The sequence below is a fragment of the Gavia stellata genome, chromosome 1, assembly GCF_030936135.1.
Source record: "Gavia stellata isolate bGavSte3 chromosome 1, bGavSte3.hap2, whole genome shotgun sequence".
Taxonomy (NCBI): Eukaryota; Metazoa; Chordata; class Aves; order Gaviiformes; family Gaviidae; genus Gavia; species Gavia stellata.
Genome location: NC_082594.1, coordinates 74,684,635 through 74,705,398, shown reverse-complemented (window position 1 = coordinate 74,705,398; position 20,764 = coordinate 74,684,635). Strand labels below are relative to the sequence as shown.

At 40.8% G+C, this 20,764-nt stretch overlaps 1 protein-coding gene across 2 annotated transcripts; it reads right to left on the bottom strand.

Moving 5' to 3' along the window:
* Positions 1–396: 396 nt before the first annotated feature.
* Positions 397–14,236, bottom strand: NIPA2 (NIPA magnesium transporter 2). 2 transcript variants are annotated; one of them, XM_059820482.1, is made up of 8 exons: positions 14,185–14,236; positions 11,463–11,519; positions 6,552–6,612; positions 5,971–6,193; positions 4,226–4,282; positions 3,377–3,467; positions 2,654–2,814; positions 397–1,752 (listed from the first exon to the last, which is right to left on the bottom strand). In XM_059820482.1, exons 4-8 carry the CDS (start codon positions 6,107–6,109, stop codon positions 1,115–1,117), a joined length of 1,086 nt encoding a protein of 361 aa, XP_059676465.1. In that variant the 5' UTR covers positions 6,110–6,193; positions 6,552–6,612; positions 11,463–11,519; positions 14,185–14,236; the 3' UTR covers positions 397–1,114. The 2 variants fall into 2 exon arrangements, with proteins under 2 accessions (XP_059676465.1, XP_059676471.1); XM_059820488.1 differs by lacking the exon at positions 14,185–14,236 and adding an exon at positions 13,866–13,905.
* Positions 14,237–20,764: the final 6,528 nt, after the last annotated feature.

The window sequence follows — 20,764 nt, the reverse complement described above, 5'->3', positions numbered from 1 at the left end:
TTAGTTTTACAGGGGGGAACTGTTTTTTTGTCCTGGTAATGATCTTAAACTATACTCGTTTAACAGTAAGCACAAAAACTGACAAATTACAGCAGTAACTAGTTGTCTCCATCCCAAATAATTTCTAAGCTTCACATCCAGGAGAAATGTTATAAAAATATCACTAATTTTTATTTTCTGCCTTTGTGAACTTAAGAAATACCAGCTACCTTCCCTACCAATGACATTATGTTCCATTTTTTTTACCCTTTTTTTTTGAACTTACAGTGTCACAGCCAGTAACTGTGTTACTGCAAACAAAACTGCAATTCTGCAAGTTCAAGCTGTAACATCAAAAACACAGAGCAGCTCTACAGAGCCGGGCAGTGTGGTGCAGCAAGCAGACAGAACCTGACCTCTTCCACAGAAGAGGGAGTAGCTTTTTTAGCTACTATTAACAACTCAAATCCTTTCTCCTCCATCAGCTGGCATGGCAGGAGCTACTGCCTCACCTACCCAAGCAGAGCAGAAGCTCCTGCCTTCTTGTTGCTGTCAGCCAGTTGCTCTGATTTGGTCAGGTTGGGGCTTTTTGATGGAAATCCTGCAAGTTTTGCATACAGATTAGTTAAGCGGTATTTTCAAAGGATTAGTCTTGCTTGGTTGTAGCTTTCCCTTTCCTTTTTTACAAACTGGGACGAGTACTTAAAGCAGCTCCTGGTTTAGTATGTTCACAGTCACTCTGTGTTCAGTCAGGGCACAAGTACAAAGGATCCAGGTTCACTGCAACTTTTTACCACCAATGCAGAAATAAAGCAATTTATTTTTGATAAAATTGTCATTAGTGCAATACATCTTAAACCAGAAGAATGAAATGAAAGTATTTACACATAACTTAAGCAACAAAACCAACTGTGGTCTGAGGTCATTTTAGTATTTTTTTAAAGTAAAAATAAGGCAAATAAAAACCCCTTCAGTGTTCTTTATCCAAACTAAATCGAACTTAAAAATAACGATTGTCTATACATACTGTTAAAAAGTACATGAGTTTCCAGACGAGCTCAGACATTTCACAGCAGAAAAAAAAAATCTCCCGAGTTACAGAATTGTTCTTTTCTTAAGTAACATGTAGGTATTATCAGAAGGCTGACAGACTTCCATTCCTTCTGGCTGAGAGACTCTCAGTGGATTGTATTTCACCTAGACAGGCAGAACTTTCTTCATCGTGATTAAAGCAGTCGTATGTGCTCAGCAAGGTACCATTTGCTGCTCTATCATCTTTCCGCAAAGAGAGGGGCAGATTTGCTAGGGTGAAATTAACATCTTTGAAGGCATGCAATAAAAAGATCCCCACAATAATCGTCAGGAAGCCACTGAAGGTGCCAATAATGTCATCAGCCGCCATGTGTTGCCATTCCTTGAAAAGGATGGCAGAACAAGTTAAAACAGATGTTGTAAAGATTACGTAATATATTGGAGTCACTATTGAAGTGTTGAATATATCCAAAGCCCTGTTTAAATAGTTGATCTGCGTGCTCACACAGACAATAAGGCTTAGCAGCAGAATCCAAGACAAGGGATGTTTCAGCACTGGTTTTCCTGCAAACAGTTCCTTTATAGCGATGCCCAAACCTTTTACACAGGAGACTGATAATGCTCCAATTACAGAGCAAATTGTTATGTACACAAGAATGTTGGTCTGTCCATGGCGAGGTCCCACCACAAATATTAGAATTAAAGACACAATGACAACAAGAGTTGCGAAGACCACAAAACCTGTCGTTGAGGAGGGGGGGAAAAAAATCTTGTTATTTATGTACACTATCAAAAACATCTTAGAGGTATTGAGAAAACGCTCATTCACAATGCGACCAGCTCAGCTTAAACAGAAGAGTTCAGGATGTTTCTCATCATTAATATTGTTTTAACTTTGATGTTGGAGTAGAGTGAGCTAGCTAAAACAAAGAGTGAAACTCAGGCATGTTGTACTACCTTTACCAGTCTATCAGCAAGATGACTACAGGATTAGCTCATGAAATTGCCTTATACACAGGCTCACTGAGGTGTAGATGCCACTGAATACAGGCTTGTGCCTGAATGCTTTTTAGGGAGGTACGTTTTGGCAGGCTGCTACATTCATCGGCAGATTTCCAATAATCGGGTCATTCCTTAAGATCAGCTTTTTAATCCCTGTGCTGCCTATTTCCTTGCGTTTAAAATGGGAATTGTCTTTGCATATATAGTATTTTGCAGATGTGTATTTGAGTGCCTCATCTTCCATGTAAGCACAGGAGCTAGTCTCCAGGATTACACTTCTCAGCAGACACTTAACCACAGCACCTACTTTTTTATTTTAAGGATAGCTCAAAGTTGGGCTGAGAGACTGACATACTTCAATTAAAATGTACAGAAGTTGTACTTATCCAACTGTGCTGCTGCATTTGTTTAAACTGTCATCTCAGTAGTTCACATCAAGACACTTTGTTCAAGGCCAGACAAGTTCATTGGCATCATGCAAAGCTCCCTATGGAATTATGCCACAGAATTCAAATCTCTGCTTTGTTTTGATAACATGAAGCAGACATGGGCTATCTTCCTGGAACTTGAAAGCACCAGTAATGAAACTATAATAAAGAAGTGATGGGCTGCATACATATCAAACCAGCATTTTTCTTACCTGGATCACCTAGTTTGTGGGACATTTCATTCAAAGTTTCTACTTCCTCCTCTTGTGGAGCATGAATTACCATCACAGTTGATCCCAGTATACTTAGCAAACACCCTATTTTTCCATGTAGATTAAGTTTTTCATTTAAAAAGAAGGATGACAGAATGGCACTAAGAAGAAAAAAAAGCACCAGCAAACATGGAATTAGTAATAACTCATTCATTTGCTCATCAACTTACAGGTTGCTTTGACTGTACAGGTCACCTGCATACACAATGCACAGCTTAAAAATAGCTACCCAGTTGATTTTCTATCTCGAGACACTTGCTATGGACAGAACTACCTGTTAATATTTGGAACGCCTTTTTTATGCTGCCTCCCAAAAAACTCTGTATCTAAGAACTTGTAAGAATAATTTTTAAAAGACAAAAATCTTAACTCTACTTGGGAATGAAAATACTACTCTGTTTCATTAAAAAACTACATGTTTTTAAAATGCAGAAGATGATAGCTTTTCACAGATTGAGGTGTAGATGCATTGCTAGAACCCTTTCACAGTATAGTCACTTCATATTTGGAGAAGCTTAAAGTTACTCCTGATGTTTATAAGCACTCTTTATTTACTGTTAAGAACAAACCACATTTATTACAGCATATTTCAGTGACATATTTCTAAATAAATATTTCACTTCTCTCTCTGAAATCGCACTGCTTTCTGTTAGAGTTTCTTACCTTACAAGAACACTGAGAGCTCCTAAAGGAGTCACTAATGTAGCTGGTGCAAAAGCATAGGCAGCAAAGTTAGCTACTTCGCCAGCTCCCACTGCAGAGTAGTAATTAAAAAAAAGGAGTTAGGCTGTCTTATGCAACAAACCTGTGAATCAGTGCAAGTGTTCATGTAGACACAAACATGCAGTAAGGGAACAATGGAAAATTCTAATTATAGTGTTCAGCTAACAGTACTCACAGAACATCCTTCCCCACCCCCCACCCCCACCCCCCACTATTATATTTTAAGAACAGGCTGAGGGACTACAACAGGTATTAAAATTAATTCAGCCCGATTAGAAGGTGTTTTATTTTGGTGTCTATGTTGTAGTTCCCCAGGCTGCCACCTTCAGTCATGAACCTCTGCATGGAGAAATCTGCAATAGCAGGCTATAGAGCAAGGCATACATTAAGCCACAGTTACCTGAACACAGCCAGCAAGTCCAGAGTTTAAGCAATGAAAAAAAAGTTCAGAAAATAGACATCATCCCAAAATATGCTTCTAAAGAATCTTGTATATCTAAGCACTTCTCTGCTAAGGCAAAAACCAGAATGCATATGCTAGTAAAGAGAGACAGGAAGACCAACATCTGCCTAGCTCCACTGCCTAAAGAGGAAAACAGTTACTGAAAGAACTTCTGGTGTGAGAGAAGTTACATCACAATCATTAGAGCTGCACCCATCAAACCACCGGAGAGCATTACCATACATTGTAGAATCCCCATCCTGCTCATTTTTTGTAACCATTGCTGCACCCTGTGGCACAGTCATTTAATGAAATTATATAAAGCAGATTATATTTTTGAAACTTACTTGAAAGAAGTCCAGCCCACCACAGCCACTCCTTAAGATAAGCATGACCACCTTGACCTAAAATTGAAAGAACGTGCACTACTCAATTAAAGACATACATTGACAAACAGTAAGCCCCGTCACTGATAACATCACCAAAATAATTTTTGCAGCCCATGCCCTTAAAAACATAGGCAATCTTTTGATACTTAGGCTTTATAGTTAGAGGGCTTGAAATAAAATCTTCAAACTTCTGATGTGCATATGTCTCCTACAGCCTACTTTGAAAATTAATTTTTTTATTTCTTTCATACTACAAATGGCACTGATGACCATATCTGCATTACCTTGAAAGACAGTTCTTTCAACTTTTTGTAATGACATGAAAAGCCAAGTTATGTGTCTCTTACAAGTGTGCTACTTTGTGGAAATCATGTGTGGCTTATGTGGTTGATTACATGTACAAACATGTGAAATGCAGTCACACTTTCCCATTCCAAACCAGAGAGCATGAATTATGTATCTTGAGATCACCCATATTTTAGAAGCAGAGATGACAGGTACTGAATTAAAAATACTGAAGTTCAACCCTCTGAATCATCTGAGGGTGCTGTAACCATCCTATCTAAATCTATCCTCTTTCAGTTTAAAACCATTGCCCCTCGTCCTGTCACTTCAGGCCCTGATAAAAAGGCTGTCTCCGTCTTTCTTTTAAGACCCCTTTAAGTATTGAAAGGCTCCAATAAGCTCTCCCTGGAGCCTTCTCTTCTCCAGGTTGAACTATCCCAACTCTCTCAGCATTTCTTCAAAGGAGAGGCATTCCATCCCTCTAATCATTTTCGTGGCCCTCCTCTTGGACCCTCTTCAACAGGTCCATGTCCGTCTTGTGCTGGGGACCCTGGAGCTGGATGCAGTATTGGTGGGGTCTCACCAGAGCAGAGTAGAGAGGGAGAATCACTTCCCTTGACCTGCTGTCCACACTGCTTTTTATGCAGCCCAGAATATGACTGGCTTTCTAGACTGCAAGCGCACATTGCCAGCTCATGCCCAATCCATGGCCATCTCCATTCAAGTCCTTCTCCCTAGGGCTGCTCTCAAATCCATTCATCCCGCAGCCTGTACAATACTGAGGACTGCCCCAACCCAAGTGCAGGACCTTGCACCAGGCCTTGTTGAACTTCATGAGGTTTGCACAGGCCCACTTCTCAAGCCTGTCAAGGTCCCTCTGGATGGCATCCCTTTCCTCTAGCAAATCAACTGCACCACTGAGCTCGGTGTCATCCACAAACTTGCTGAGGGTGCACTATGTCACTCGTGAAGACAGTAAATAGTACTGGTTCCAGTATGAAACCTTGAGAGACACTACTTGTTACACATGATCATCACATGTGATTTTTAGTTTTCTAAAACAATCTCCTGATACCTCAAATGCAGCTAACATTCTCCTAAATTCACTCATTCAGGAGTGCAGATGTAGCTAAGAGTGCTGGTTCCAAGTTCAATTTGCAAGTACAATTCAGATTTAACTGACATGCAAAGGAATGTTCAACAAGTGTCCCTAGAGGGCATTACATACAAATTAAATAGTATGTATCACATCCAGAGTTAGGTGTATCTGACACCAGAGAAAAAACACATCAGCTGTATGGTTTAGGCTTCATATACCTGTAACAAACAAACAAAGTCAAAACAAGATCATAAGTTTAGTAATCTTCTGTTAAACAGCACAACTTAAATGTCAGCAAGTTTCTTAAACATGTACTTACCTGCTCTCATGGAGCCCTTCCTAGCTAACCGGAGAAGGCCTTTCTTTTTCAGGATGAAACTTCCTCCGATGAAAATGCTGGAACTCATAGCCAACACCAGACCAATACAGAAGTCATATCTCCCACGAGTTTGGCTCATCTCGTAAACTACTAAAGGCTGTCACATTGATCAATGAACAGCAGAACTTCTGTTACTCAACACAAGATGATGCAACACTGAAACCTGAGCAAAATAAACACACCAGAATTAAACTGGTAGAAATACATACTGTACAGGAAAATCCTCAACAGCTCACATGACTGGTCTCTGCTATGAGTGTTTGCGGGGGGGAAAAAAAAAAAAGGCAATCTTTGAAGTATGTGTAAGCTTGAACCATGGATGAGCAACTAACAAGCCTGAACACACAGAAGGAAGGGCTTCTGACCTGGCATATAAAAACTGAAACTTGAACAAATAAAAGTTCTTTGAAAAAAGTTAAGGAAAACTTAAAGATGTGTGATTTATTTTTCTTTTCATTACGTACACAGATCTATGTCTGGCACACCATGTAACTGACAATATTGATCAAACAATTACTTACATTGAAATCAGTTTGTAAGAGAGTTTGAGAACAGCCACAGCATTTCTTTCATATAAACTCACTAGAAAAATGAAAGAGAATATTAGAATGGGTGATTAATCGTACAGTGATTTCCCTAACACAAACAAACTTGCAATGTATGCACATGCACGTATCCTCTAATGAACAGGGAAATCTGGAACAAGAAATAAGGCATCTGTTTGTTGATATATTTTGCCAAGAGTTTCCCATACCTGTATGAAGTATCTTTTCAGCTTAGCTACAGTAACTATTAAGAGTTTACAGTTTAAAAGCTTTCACCTAGCCTGCTAAGACTCCAAATTTAGGTAGGTAAGACCTTCAACAACAGCCTAGCAGAAGATAGCAATTTTTAGGCTAGAAATCAAGGTTTTACATATTCAACCTCCAGCTTAACAAGAAGATTTATTTCAGTGCATCTTTTCTCCTGTTACAAGCTGCAATGAGGATATCCTGGATTCCATCTAACACACAAGATTTTGAATTTAAGGTATCTCTATAAATAACTTTTAAACTGAAGAAAAAAAGCTCAAAGTACTTTCAAGGTGATTAACCTCTCTCTAGTATGAAGGGAAATGAAAACTATTTTTAGGCTTTGATTTCAAGACAACTAATAATTATGACAGTATAGAGAACTGTTCTAAAGGAAGAAAACATCTGTATATAAAACAATTCTTATTTCCTGGGAACACTAATCACAGATGTGCCAAGACTAGCATTTAGTTCCTTGAGCAATTATTTTCCAGATACTCAGAAGCATGGCATATGACTTACGTTGCATTAACAAGCTTTTGATTTAAAAGTAAAAGGGGGGAAAGAAGAGGATGGAATAAAATGTTTCCATTTCAGTGCTCACTGGAATCTGAATTCCACAGCTCTAGTGTTGAGACATGGCGGTAGCTTCCCCAAGCAGGAGTACAATGCTGGTGTCAAGGCATGGCAATATCAAGCACCCTCTCTCATGCCCAGGCAGAGATGGATGCACCCACTGGGAGTCCAGAACTAGATAAAATCATATTCCAGTCTGCCATGCCAGTTCACAGTTCTGATTCCTGCACCTCTTTCTTCAAAACCTGTTTTCTTCCAAAACTACCTTTCCCTGTACGTTCTTGCTTCCAACCCTGATTAATTTGCTACACCCCTAGGAAAAACCTAGTGGAAAGCTACAGATAGGTTAACACTAAAACTGAACACAGATCCTCCTACTTGCGCCCAGTTAGGCTGTGAAAAAGCACAGGAAAACAGTCCCATTTGATAAGCAGTCAACATGGCACTATTCAAAATGCTGCAAGATCCACAGTTCAAAATTCTCAAATCCTCTTTCCTTAAACCTTGCATAGTAATTTTTAATATCTTATTTTGTAGGAAAAAATTAAGTAAATGAACTGCAAGGGTCTGCTTTCATTTTCTAGCAAGTTTTAAAAATAAACTTAAGTAGATTCTTGCATGATACAAAATCACCTATCAAACAAAACCAAAAGACAAATCATTAGTGTGGGAGACAGACCAGAACAAGCCACTTCACTAACTGCATCAAATATTTCTCTGGTTTTGAATTCAAAGCAAGACTTTCAGTCCCCTGAAGAATAAATGCATTTTTCAATGCAAGGAAAAGACATCAAGAGACTTTTGCGACTGTTCTCTCTACCATCTTTTCTAGCAGTCATAAGTCACACTGTTCAGGTAATCAAGCTAAGAGTGTTCTTCTAGCTCCAGCTGGTGTAAAATGTGACACTGGTATAGCATCACCTGGGGGAGCGGGGCTTCTTTTGCTGAGCTTTTTTTACTCTACCAGTGTTTTCAACAGTTGTTAGTCTAGTTATATTACTAATGGGAGTATTTTTACTAGTGTAGCTTTTCACTAAAGCAGAACTCACCATACTGACAAAACCACTTTTTTTTCCTTTCCCTGGCTTGCACAGTTTCATCTACACGAAAACATTTCTGACAGAGGTAAAGAGCATGAGTTAGTCCCATCCTGACATCTTCCACCCACTGTGTTTCAGAGACAAGGGAGAAGCACAGGCTGCTTTTCTTGGGAGTAGAGGAAGAATTTGATTGCAGAAAAATGAGGAAAACTTCCAAGCTAACAGGTCATTTTCTGAATTTAGACTTAAAAATGCCCTAAAGATGCTACACTTCAAAACTAGTAGTTCTACTCTCCCTGAAGTCCCAAATACATTAAAGAGTTTTTGATTCCCTGTCAACCACTTTGTTAATCTTGTAAACTACTCAAATCTTAACCACTTCTTCATATAAATTACTGCTAGCTCTTCTAAGTTTATTTGTCCACACAGACATGGCCAGTCCCATTTCTGCTTGGGCTGGACTGCCATACTTACATGTAAGGTTTATACAGGTGTCTACATTTGCTGACCATTTCTGCTGCACAGTCAATGGTGAACCCAACTTCTCTCTGCAGAGATTTGGTTCACTTTGCATACAGCTCAGATGTAATTCACATATGTAGAACTGACACGTATAGCTGCAAAGTCAAAGCAATAGCAGGCCCAGGAAGTTTTACACTTCAGGAAATCTGTGGTTTAACCATGAGACTTAGTAAAAGAAGAGGAACTAATGCATCCTCACAAATATCATCAAGAAAAATTATTATCTTTAGAAATAAGAAAAGAAAATGCCATGAAATGAGCAGTTTCTGGAATAAATACTCCTCTCATGTTTCAGCTTTGGGACGTGCCATGCTGGACATTCCAGCAGCCAGGGCCACTACAAAGTTATACACAAGAGAGAAGCCAGAAAACATAGGAGATAAACAAAGCTGGCAGTGGTTTTAGTTGTACTTGGTGCAGTTCTGCAAAGTGTCTTTAATCAAGTTCACAGCTGATTTTACCGCAGATAATATTTCATCCATCCGAGAGTAGCAGGTTCATAGAGGAATGCTAGTTTGCTGCTCTGATTTCAGAGATGTAATGAGGGGATGAGACTCTCCTATCCACAGGAGCTACAACATTTACAATGCCTCGAAGAACCACCCATTTATGAACTGCTTGTGGATCATCTAGTATCATGAGTCACAACTCTCAGGGCACAACAGTGCAATGACAGACAACACAGGGAACGTATACTAAGTATGAGGGTTAGCAGGCAGGGAGAAATGGAGAAAAACCTTTCTGAAAAAAACTGCGGGACATAAGCAAGTCCAGATTAGCCACAAAGTTTGTTTGCTTATTTTTAAGGTGTAACCAAGAAGCATCACAAATGCAGACAAGATACAGAATCTCTGGCCTAAACCACAAGGAAACACTTCTTTGTCTCTCTGCTCAAAAGTCCTTCTCTCCCAAAATCAGCATGCACACAGCACTCAGAAGATACATATTTATTGTAACAAGTAAGCTCCCTAAATGTTGAGAAACACTGAAAGTAGTGTCACGAGATGAAATAATATTTTACATTTGAAAGTAGATAAGCATAAGGAAGTATGAGGGAATTATCAGCCAAAGAGAATTAGTATCACTTCCACAAGCTGTACATTGTATGGAAGCAATAATTATAGTCAGTAAAAGTAAAACATGGTGGATTGTTCCAACTTCGCCTACTGGGCCACCAGCCCTCAAGAGTTCAGTAGACAGTCTTTTCTCCTAGAAGTAATCTAAATATATGCTAAAATATTTAAATGCTAGAATTGACTATTTTCTTGTCTAAAACCTGATCTTCTTAACTGTGAACAGGATGATGTCACTAAGCTAAAAAGGGCCTTAACAGGCCATTTACTTCAACCATTTTCCAGGTACAGCATCATACTCTGTTGCTCCTCATTACAGATAATTCAGCCAAGCTCGTCCCAGGAAATAGTTACGAAGAAAATTTCACAAACACTACAGCATGCTTTGATGCTGTTAGGAATAATCATTATCTAATTAATGATCTTCATCTAGATCTTCACTTTGACTACCAAAGCCCGTTATGTTTGTCAACTCTGGACTTGGAAAAGACACAACTCCCTTTATCATTGCACCCACATCTTAACATTACTCTGCAAGTTAGGTGCTTGGTGCTTCCTGCTGAGCCACCCTCTGGGTCCTTTCCCAACAGCCCACGTTTTGGGTTTGGTTTTTTTTTTTAATGAAGTGCAACTCCCAAAGCTGCATGCAGTATTTTAGCTGAGTTACTATTACTTCCGCAATACAGTGGAACACTATACTTCTTTTCATACAACCCAAAATGGGTGGTTTTCTTAGCACTTCCTAAGCAGTCATCTACTGTTGACTCATCTTCAACTTCTCTATTAGTATAACCTCTAAATTCTTTTCTACAGAAACTGTTCTCTAAGATGTATTTGTATAGCAAATTATTTCTGCCTGGGTGTAATAACTTTCATTTACTCCTATAAAAAGCATCTCTTTTTTTCAGAAATGTTTCCTGAAAATATTCATCTGAGTTCACACACTGGCAACCCTTCCCTGCTCAATGCCATTAATGATTTCTTTGTCCTTTCAGCCAGATCACTAATATTAAACAGCACAAGATTCAGACATGACTCACACGGAAGGATTTTTTTTATAAAAGGTCTCTCTTGACAAGACATTAGTAATATTTACTCCAGATACAGCCATTCAGCGTCTTTTGAACTGTTTTGTCATATTTTACTTTCAATTCTGCCTATTTACAAGAGCTCCACGAGAAGTTTTATGTTTCTAACACTGAAAGAGAGCACCTATTTAATGCCCTCCTAGCCATAAAGCTTTTCATAGAAGAAAAAGGGGCTGAATCAACAAGTTGCTTTTAACAAATACACATTGACTATTATGTGTCACACCATTATGTGTTCCATTCTTCCTTTCCACAGGCATAAAACCACAGGAAACAAACACTCCCTAACAACAAAAATCCAAATGTTCAGTGATGAGCCTTTTGAAGGCTCATTATACATACCAATTTTGTTCCAAAATCCAGAGGCATTCACTTCTTAAATATTTCAATGTTAGGTTTCTAAAATATAAATTAAAAATAACATTAATTGGCATTTTAAGAATTCAGCTAAAAAAAATTATGTCCATCACTTCACGTTAATTTCATTTTCATGCATGACACACAAGACTGTACATTGTCTCATCTATGCTTTAGAAAGGGACAGGATTTTTGTTTTAAAAACACCTGAATAACAAAGTAGTGTGATTTTAAATTTGATCTTCCTTAGGCATGTCACACCTGAAGTGTTACAGTTACTTCATCCCTTTGCTTTTCACTTCACTAATCAAAGAAACTAACTTGTGATCTAAGCTATTCTTAAGAAGGTAACATGCTAAAGTTGAATTGAAATACTATCCTAGCCCTTTCAGTTTTCTTCTGCAACTTAAGTGCTAAGGCACTTTTATTACAAAATCTAATATAAAGTTTTAATTATTGGCTTTGCTATGGTGAGTTTTCAGAGGATGTTTATATACAGAACTCTGGGGTGGTGGGGAGTATGAACACATAAATATTTTCAGTAAAACTACTAAATATATCCCCCCCAAATATATCTAAATCTTTAATCCAAGCCTTCCTCAGTTATGTTCTGTCCACTCATGAACACATCTTTTAAACACAGGTATAGAGAGAACATTGAAAGGACAGATATAATATAGCATTAAGATAAAAGAGCTGCTGGTTCAAAACTTAGTCATGTGCATTTTTAAAAGGCCAAGATGCATGCATTCAGTACCAAAGATTCTGTATACATTATTGAGGAAAGAGTACCTTCAGTTTTGCACAGTAAATCTGCCCCAATACAGATATGGTTTTCCAGCTTTGTCAAAGTTAAATGAGTGTCCAAACTTATACACATAATTATTTACATATTACATAGGCAAGGGAAAAAAGTATTTGTTTATAAAAATGTTATATATATGCATATATATAATATAATGTTAGAGGCACTAGCACAATCGCTTAGAAAGCAAAACATGCGTTAACAGTTCTAAAGGTGCCTATTTTAAAGTTTTAGTTAAACTGTGGGGAAACTTATCCTTTATAGCAAAAAAGCAACAAGCATTCCATTCTAAGAAACTGGGAGAAAACAAGAAAAATGCCACACTAAAAATTTTTGTACGTCTTATTCTTTGCATTTGCTATTTGTAGTTATTCTGTTCTATAAAAAGAATGACCTTCAATTAAAGCATTTTCACATAAAACTAAAAAGTGTCTTCACTAAATCAGAGTGCTATTCATTAACCTAATGCAAACTACAGATGGTGCTTTATAGCTGATACTGTATGGACTGTATTTCCTAGAAGTCTATCAAAATAGACTCAAGATAAGAGTAGATGACATGACTTGCTGCTTCTTTGCTGTCCCTAGTACACCAGCTTCACTCTCAGTAGGATGAGTCACCAGCACAAGGACACTGAAGTTCTACCTTTAGTATTTAAGATGGACAGTTTCAAATTTAAGACAACTCAGTAAGTTTAGGCCGAATCTAGACATTAGTCACTGTTACTCCTTCAACATGACTGATAATCTGTTATAACCTGCTTTCTATTTGCCAGGATTTTAGCCTGAGAATTAATAACTTTAACGAAAGCAGAACTGGTGTGACATTGAACTCTAAATACAATGATACTGATGAAAGCTTACACAATCATTTCCTATCAATGAACTTGTTACCTTTCAGGGGAAAAAACCCTAACTGTACACAACAAGGCACATCGTGGCTCTCTCTCAATGCTTCTGATGACTATATTTATTATTATGTTTTAATTAAAAATAATGTTAACTATATTGCCAGAAAATGGAGAAGGTTGACTGGTTGAGAAAGAAAAAAGATTGGAGAAAAAGTCAGGAACGAAAGAGTCAGACCCAGCCTGTATCTTCACAAATCATCATTCTGAACTACAATGCAAAGCTAAAATTATTTTTGTCCACCTCAAACTAAAGCACTGCCAGGGCTCTGAAGTTCTGCTGAAGCTGATCTGGAACCAAGCTGCACAACCCTCAACCTCAGCTAAACTGAACCCTGAACCAAACCGAAGACAAACTGGTTTAGCTCCCTGATGAACAACAGGCAGACTCCATTAAGAAGCACAGCAGCTCTGGAGCTCCGGCAGAACTAGCACACTGCAACTTGCCGCTTCTGTCCGGTTAGAGAATCTAACAAGCACCCAGATTTTTATTTTTTTTTTATCTCGGCCTTCTGAGCCCAAACCACAGCAAGTTTCCCACTACGGAGAAACCCAGACGGCGAAGGTCTCCTCGGGCTTCTGCAACCAGGTTCAGCGCCCGGAGCCGTGACAGCCACGCAACCACCGCCACCCTCCCGGAGGCAGCACGGCTCCCCCCGGCCTGCTCGTTCCTCACCCCGGCACGGGCGCTCCCGAGGCAGCATCAGGAAGGCTGGCAGCAGCCGGAACAGCCGGGGCCCCTGGGCGGCAGCGCCAGCCCGGAGCCCGGAGGCGCGGGCAGGGCCCCTCCCGGCGGCGGGGCCCTCGCTCCGACCGGGCGGGCCGAGGCCGCAGGCAGGGGCGGGGACGAGCCTCGCGTCCGCAGGCACCGCCTCCCCTCCTCACCCCGCCCTCCGAGGGGCCGGCCGGGCCCGCCACCGCCCCCGCCCCTCCGCCAGCCCGCCACCAGCCGGGCCCCCTCCCCCCGGCGGGCCCGCCCGCCTCTTCCCAGTTACCTGCGGTCACCGCCCCTCACATCCCCGCCGGGAGGGGCCCGGCGGCCGCCGCCGCGCGCGGACAAAGAGGAGGAGAGGGGGGAGGGGGAGGCCGGCGCGGGCGGTGGGAGGGGCCGGTGCCCGCGCGCTCCACCGCCATGAGGGGAGGAGGGGAGGGACCGGCAGCGGAGCGCGGCGGGCAACGACGCCGGGAGGCGAGGGCAGGCGGCGTCCTGGGCCCGGCCGCCCCCTCCCCGCTGATTCCGGCAGTGCCCGCCGGAAGGGGCGCGGCGCGGCCCAGAGCGAGGCAGCGGCGGGGCCGGGCGCCCCGCCCACCTCGGGTCACGTGCCCTTCCCCACAGCCCCTGCCTCTCCCGTCTCGGGGGGTGGCGTGGGCGGCAGCGCCGACGTTGGCGGCGGCGGCCACTTCCCCGCGGCGCCCCCCAGCGGCTCGCTTGGGCCCCTCGGGTCACAGCGGAGCGCCCGGGCGTTGGCAGCCCGGGACAGGGCGGGCCAGCGCCTCCCCCGGGGCGGGGGAAGAAACTCGCCGTGGAAAGGGCTCGGCTTCTCAAACACCCTGTAACGGCCGGCGGACAGCGTCTCGCAGCGACGCTGCTTCCCCTGCAGCCGTGCCTCGCTCGTTCCCGCCGAAAGCGACGTTACCCAGCTTTGGCCCTCTGGCAGAAAAGAAATGCTTAAACCATACGCGGTGAGCGTAAGAGACGTTTTACGGGGTCGGTGAGCTTGCACGGTTTATTACTCTACTTAATTCAGGTCCCCCGCCCTCGATGCACGCTCTACAACGAAAAAAGCTTTAATCGCATAGGAAGTATAATCGATGCACGTGGTTAGACAAATATTTCTCCTCAGCTTACAGTGAAGCCTCTTTGCAACGATCGTAACAAGCTTCAGACTCAGAGGGCTCTTCAGTTTCTTCAAAACTGTCCAAACAGGCTTTACAAAGCTGCCTCGTGACATTAGGTCGAGATAACCAACACTGCCAAAATAGGTGTGACAGCTCCACCTGGAAGATGCGGCTCTGCCTTCTCAGACAGGACGCGCTGTTTTGCCGCGGCCCTCAGTGACACCACTTCCTTCTTCTGTATCCTTCCTTCCTCGGGATTTGTGTTGACATTACCATAGTCTGCACAAGCACCCGCTTCATTTTCACTAGGCTTGGAAACAAAAGCGGAGAAGCAATCTTGGCTTTCCCCCCCAGGATGCCCCTAGCAAAGCTGTTCCTCAGCACGTTACCTGTTGTCAGTAGCTGAGCCAACACAGTCCCTCACTCTGTCACATAATCCCTACAACTTCTAGGCCACTCAAAGCAAATGGATAAATTTTAGGACTATTTTATTCCCCAAGGTAACATTCTATTCCCCAATTTAAAGCCAGTCTTATATTTATGACATGAATTTTGCCCTTGTGAAGTAGTTTACACACATACGTATATGTGCGTATATACACATACACACCACTAAGCAATATGCAGTTATTACCTATGTAATTACACAGTACGAACTTGTGCAGTAGTTGTTTATAAATATATAAATTGATACAAAACCCACTAAGCAATATGCAGTTGTTACCTATGTAATCACACAGTAGGAGGCTGGCTTTTCTGTGTTTTACAAGATACCAAAACTGTGAAGTCTTTGGAAAAGTTCAACAGCTGGTGAAAAGGGTTCCTCAAATGGATTAAAAAAAAATTAACAACCGTACCACCTAAAACAGTGCAGTATAAACAGGAGCATCTAAGTACCGACATCTAAGACAGTCCAAAGTTTAAAGGAGATGAAGAAGTTAATGTGCCTGCGACCGTGCCAAATTTTGGAAACATATTCCTGAGTTGAACAGTAATGATGTCTGAAGCAAGTGAATTTAGTCTTCTCCATCCAGCCTCCTCTCCTTCTACTCCTCTCTCTTCAAAACCACCTGTCAAGCAACCTAGAACAATACTGAAGCGAATAAACACCTGAAAATATTAACTGGATTCCTTTAAGCATTACAGACTCTTTGTGGGGCTTCAGTGATTAGCTGTTAATCATCCTCCTCATGTTTCTTCAACTGCTAGTTCTGCTTAACATGCTGTAATCTGTTCACACAAAATAAGAATTTTTAAGTGCTCTCAATTTGGCACAAATCATTAAATCTTTACTTCAAAGCCAGGGGCCGTGCTCAGTAACAGAAAATACTCAAAGCATGTCTGAATAATTTACAACAGCATGATATTTCAGGCATGTTTGCAGAGTATCTGGAAAGAACTCCAAATATCAGAACGGTGGTAACGGGCCTAACCTAACCCATTCTTGCGGTGCAACTCAAGCAGCACACTCCATCTTTACGCTCAATGAATTTCACAAAAGAGGTCAGCTAGTGTAGGTACTTTTGCAAGGCTATGGACAGGGTTTTTCAGGGCTCAGTATCTACTACATGTATAAACATCTCGTAAGGTTTAAAAGGACAAAGAGCAATAATGCCACCCACACAACCTCAGGAAACATTACCAGGTTAGTGGGTAGTCTAGCTCGTGCTGCATACCGACTCACTCTTGTGCAGTTATTTCCAACCGTGTACATGCAGTGAAGGGGTTGCCATGAAAGCCACCACGTGCCAGCTGCCCAGAGCTGTTCTCTGGTACACAGTCCCTGGGCAGAACGGCGTGCGCTGGCAGAGCGGGATCCATCCCACCAGGGTGGTGAATTCAGTGAGGTCTGTACCTGGCAGAAAATTGATTAGGGAATCAGGCAGCTGTAACAGGGTCTCTGGTGGCCACGTCCCTGCTGCATTTAACAAAGACAGCTGAGCAGAACAAAGAAGCCATGTCTGGGAGTCTACCTGTACAACAGTTGCACTGTCACGTACAAGGGACTTAATGGACTCTGCTTAAGACTTAAGCTCTTCGAACAGACCTCAGAAAAATCAATGGTACTTTTTTTTTTTTTTTTTTGCTTTTGGCACGATCAGATTTTGGTCTTCAACGCTCTTCCCATATGAACTGTGTGGGTGAGATACATATGCTCAGGATTGGGTACGTCCCAGACTTTCAACGATAATGGTGGTGTAAATGGCATACTTGCCTTTACCACAATGCTGCCTTAAAGGCCTAACTCCAGAGATGCACAAGAAGAGAATAAAGAGTTGAATTTTCCTGCTAAAAAAATCATCTCAGAATACATACTCCTTATCCTATTTACTTAAAAATCAAGGATGCTGCATGTAGAAAGGAAAGCCTCTCTAGTTTTCTGGTCTATCTTTGTATGTTGCATTAATATCATCAACACCTTTAAAAATAAAATTGCAATGACATACCCAGTAAAGAATCCATGCCAATCTTTTCCACTACATACAACATTTTATATTGGAGAGGCGCTAATTTCCTTGTTTAAAAATAACTTCCAGTTTTGACCAGCAGTAATACTGATGCATCCCCTAAAACACAAGCACAAAGACTGAAACGATTCTTAATCATAAATCCCACCGTTAAAAATCCCCAAACAAAACCATGCCTGAAAGTCATGTATTTGCCAGTACCTGATACGAGGAGCTAGGAATGTCAGATGAAGGATTAGATGGGCAGCCACTGTGATTTTCCAAGTGACTCTTTCTGCAGGAAGCTCTTGTGACAGTAAGTTCGACTGGTGACACGGACTTCCTTACAGCTGTTGCCACTTGATGCACACCCAGCTGTGGAGTAGTAGTTCTTGAAATAAAAGCTCTAGCAAGTAGCCAGTGTACAGGAATGCATGAACAGAGCATGTGATAACCCTTGACACAGTTTGAAGTGACTCAGGCCCCAAGAAACATTTCTGCCAGAGAAGCGTTCATTTTACCTGTGGGCAAACTTCTGTACAATAGAGACATTAAGACTCCATCTTGTTGGCAGACACCGCTATGTGACAACTGAGCCCTTCATGGGGCAACTGATCTGTACACATGAAAGAATCTGTTACTCTCAGTAAAAACAAGGCTGCTATTTTATTAAAGCGTAATGGAAATAGTTTGGGCTTAGGAATTGAGATTAGGCTGTACAGCAGCTAGATGTGCGGGAAACTGATTTTTTTCCCCCCGTATGATAAAGAGGAGTCGTCATGAAACAAGCGTTGAGCTAGAAATAAATCATTTATTTTAAAACAATACAGGTTAATAAATAGATTAGTTATCAGAAAACTTAATAAATAGCCTTTTATAATTTACACAAGGCAAATACAACATGCCTATAACTATTTCTTAAAAAGCGAAGAGAATAAGCTTGACTTGTAAGCCATTAACAAATCTATATATACATTATTTGGAAGCTAATAAAATAAACCATTTTTATGTAATCCATAGTAACTATATTGCAATAGCATTGAAGCAACCAAAACCTGACACTGTATATTTGTTGCCATCCACCTTTTCCCCATATCCCATTAGAATGAGTTTTTACATTCCAGGAAATAAAAAAGTAAGTTAAAAAAAAAAAGAGCAAGTTCCACAGTTGAAAAAGGATTTAACTTAAAAATACCCCTTTTGTGTAATATTTTCCACTCTGTAGAGCAACTGTCTGAGGCGGAGGGGGGACCACAACAAAAAACAATAAAACCCTCTTATTTGCAGCTTTTTAAAAAGATTTCTTAATCCATAACATTTCAACACTGCTGTCTGAAACACTTGGGGACTAGTAGTAATAATAACTGTTGACATCATTGGTGCCTAACATGGTACACACTAAAATCCTGCATCACTTAAGCCCATATTCAGTAGCACCAAAGAGTTATTACAAAAACTAATCTCTGTAAATAAAATATAACAGGTAATAGATAAACATTTGATAACATTTTATTTAACAGTAAAATTTCAGCAGTTATACCACCTCAAGACAACTGAGAAGATCTGTAGAATCCTTGATGTTTTATATTTATGAAACAAGGTGAGAAGGGTATAACGTGCAAACAATGACCCATTTTAAGCACCCCATATTTAATAACCCCAAATCTTTCTTCAAATACAAACCCTCTATTTTTTAAATAAAAAGGAAAGCTAAACCTCAGATTCTAGTATTTCAACAAACAAAATCCAGTGTTTTCATTTTTCAGTGCTAGTTACTTCAGAAAAATACATATGTTCAATATAAACAAAGATTATTAATAGGAAGCCTCACTTGTCAAACTGTGATATGACAGGTTCTTATTAGTGTTAGTTGCAGCTTACTAGTCAATAGGCTCTATTTACACGTACAGAGTCCTGGAAAGTCAATACAGCAGATAACTTATTGAGATATTTTTCTTTTTTACATAAGTATTTAAGGTGTAACAAATTTTTTTTTGTTGTTGTATCAAAAAGGTTTCTATTCTCCTACTGAACATTTGAGGGATTTTTGTGTTTGACACCTAATAAAGATTGTGACTGACACAAGTAAATCCTCCATACACTGAAGGGATAATGGTCAAAGAGCTATCTTCAAGTGAGTACCAAGTAAATATGTTTGACAAGTATAATAGAAGCCAGACATACGGAGTGAAACGCCTTTCGTATGGATTTGTACTTAATTCAAATGCATCCCACCACTGCAATGAGTCCACTTTCTGTATGCGTAGCCTCTCCCACTTCTACTTTGGAATCAGAACTGAAGTCACCTGGCTCATAGCTATCAACAGACAATGCAAAGAGCACATCAAAAGGGCAGACCCGTGAGGGACACCAAAGCTCAGGAGACAACTATGCACATTTGCTCCCTGAGATGATGGAACTCAGATATCTGTCTTATTCAAAGTGCTTACTTGTCAAAGGGGTGGGGGAAAAAAAAAAAAGGAATGGCTAAAATTCAACTTCAGCAGTGCCTCCTTTTAAATCAGAAAAGCAATGGGACTAAAAAAGGTAAGACACCTAGAACGAGGAGGGTGTAGGATGGAGGGGAGAAGAATCATACCAACAGTGACAACAGAAAATGCTAATGCATTTCTAAAGTTAGAACTGAACCAGATCCAGGTACAGCAGAACTCAAAAGAACACTGCTGCACACTGAACAAAGTAGCAAAAATAAAGGTTTCCGTTATTTAGCATTCATGATGTAAAAGGCTGCAGATATAAGTGATGTGCAAGGCCACGAGAATTTCTTTCACCTTATGTGCTGGCTTTTGACATCTCTGTTTTAAACAACAAGGTTAACTAGACATCTCTAGAAAGCTCATCACAGGTGAGGAGCAGCTGGGGAGAGGAGAAGAAACCTATGCAGACGTTTATCAGCTGTAAGGATGGTCAGATGACCACAGAACACGGCTGCTACTTTATTCTTACTCTGCATAGTGAATGCTTGTCAAGTAAACTTGTGCGTGTGGTGCTGAACATGGCAAGGTTTAGACAGGGCAGTCAAGTTATTTTGGATCTAATATTTACTAATAATTTGCATACGCACCTAACATACTAGGATAGGCACTTTCTAAATAAATAGGAATTAATTTTAAAACAAAACAAGACAGACAAATATGGCCAAAGGAGAACTAAGATGAGACCACAATCATTTCCATTTTAACCTAAAGATTTTCACAGAAGTCTTCAGAGGTTAAAGGCTAGTACAAAACCAACATGCAACTCGAACTCTGAATTTGAATTTTGAAAA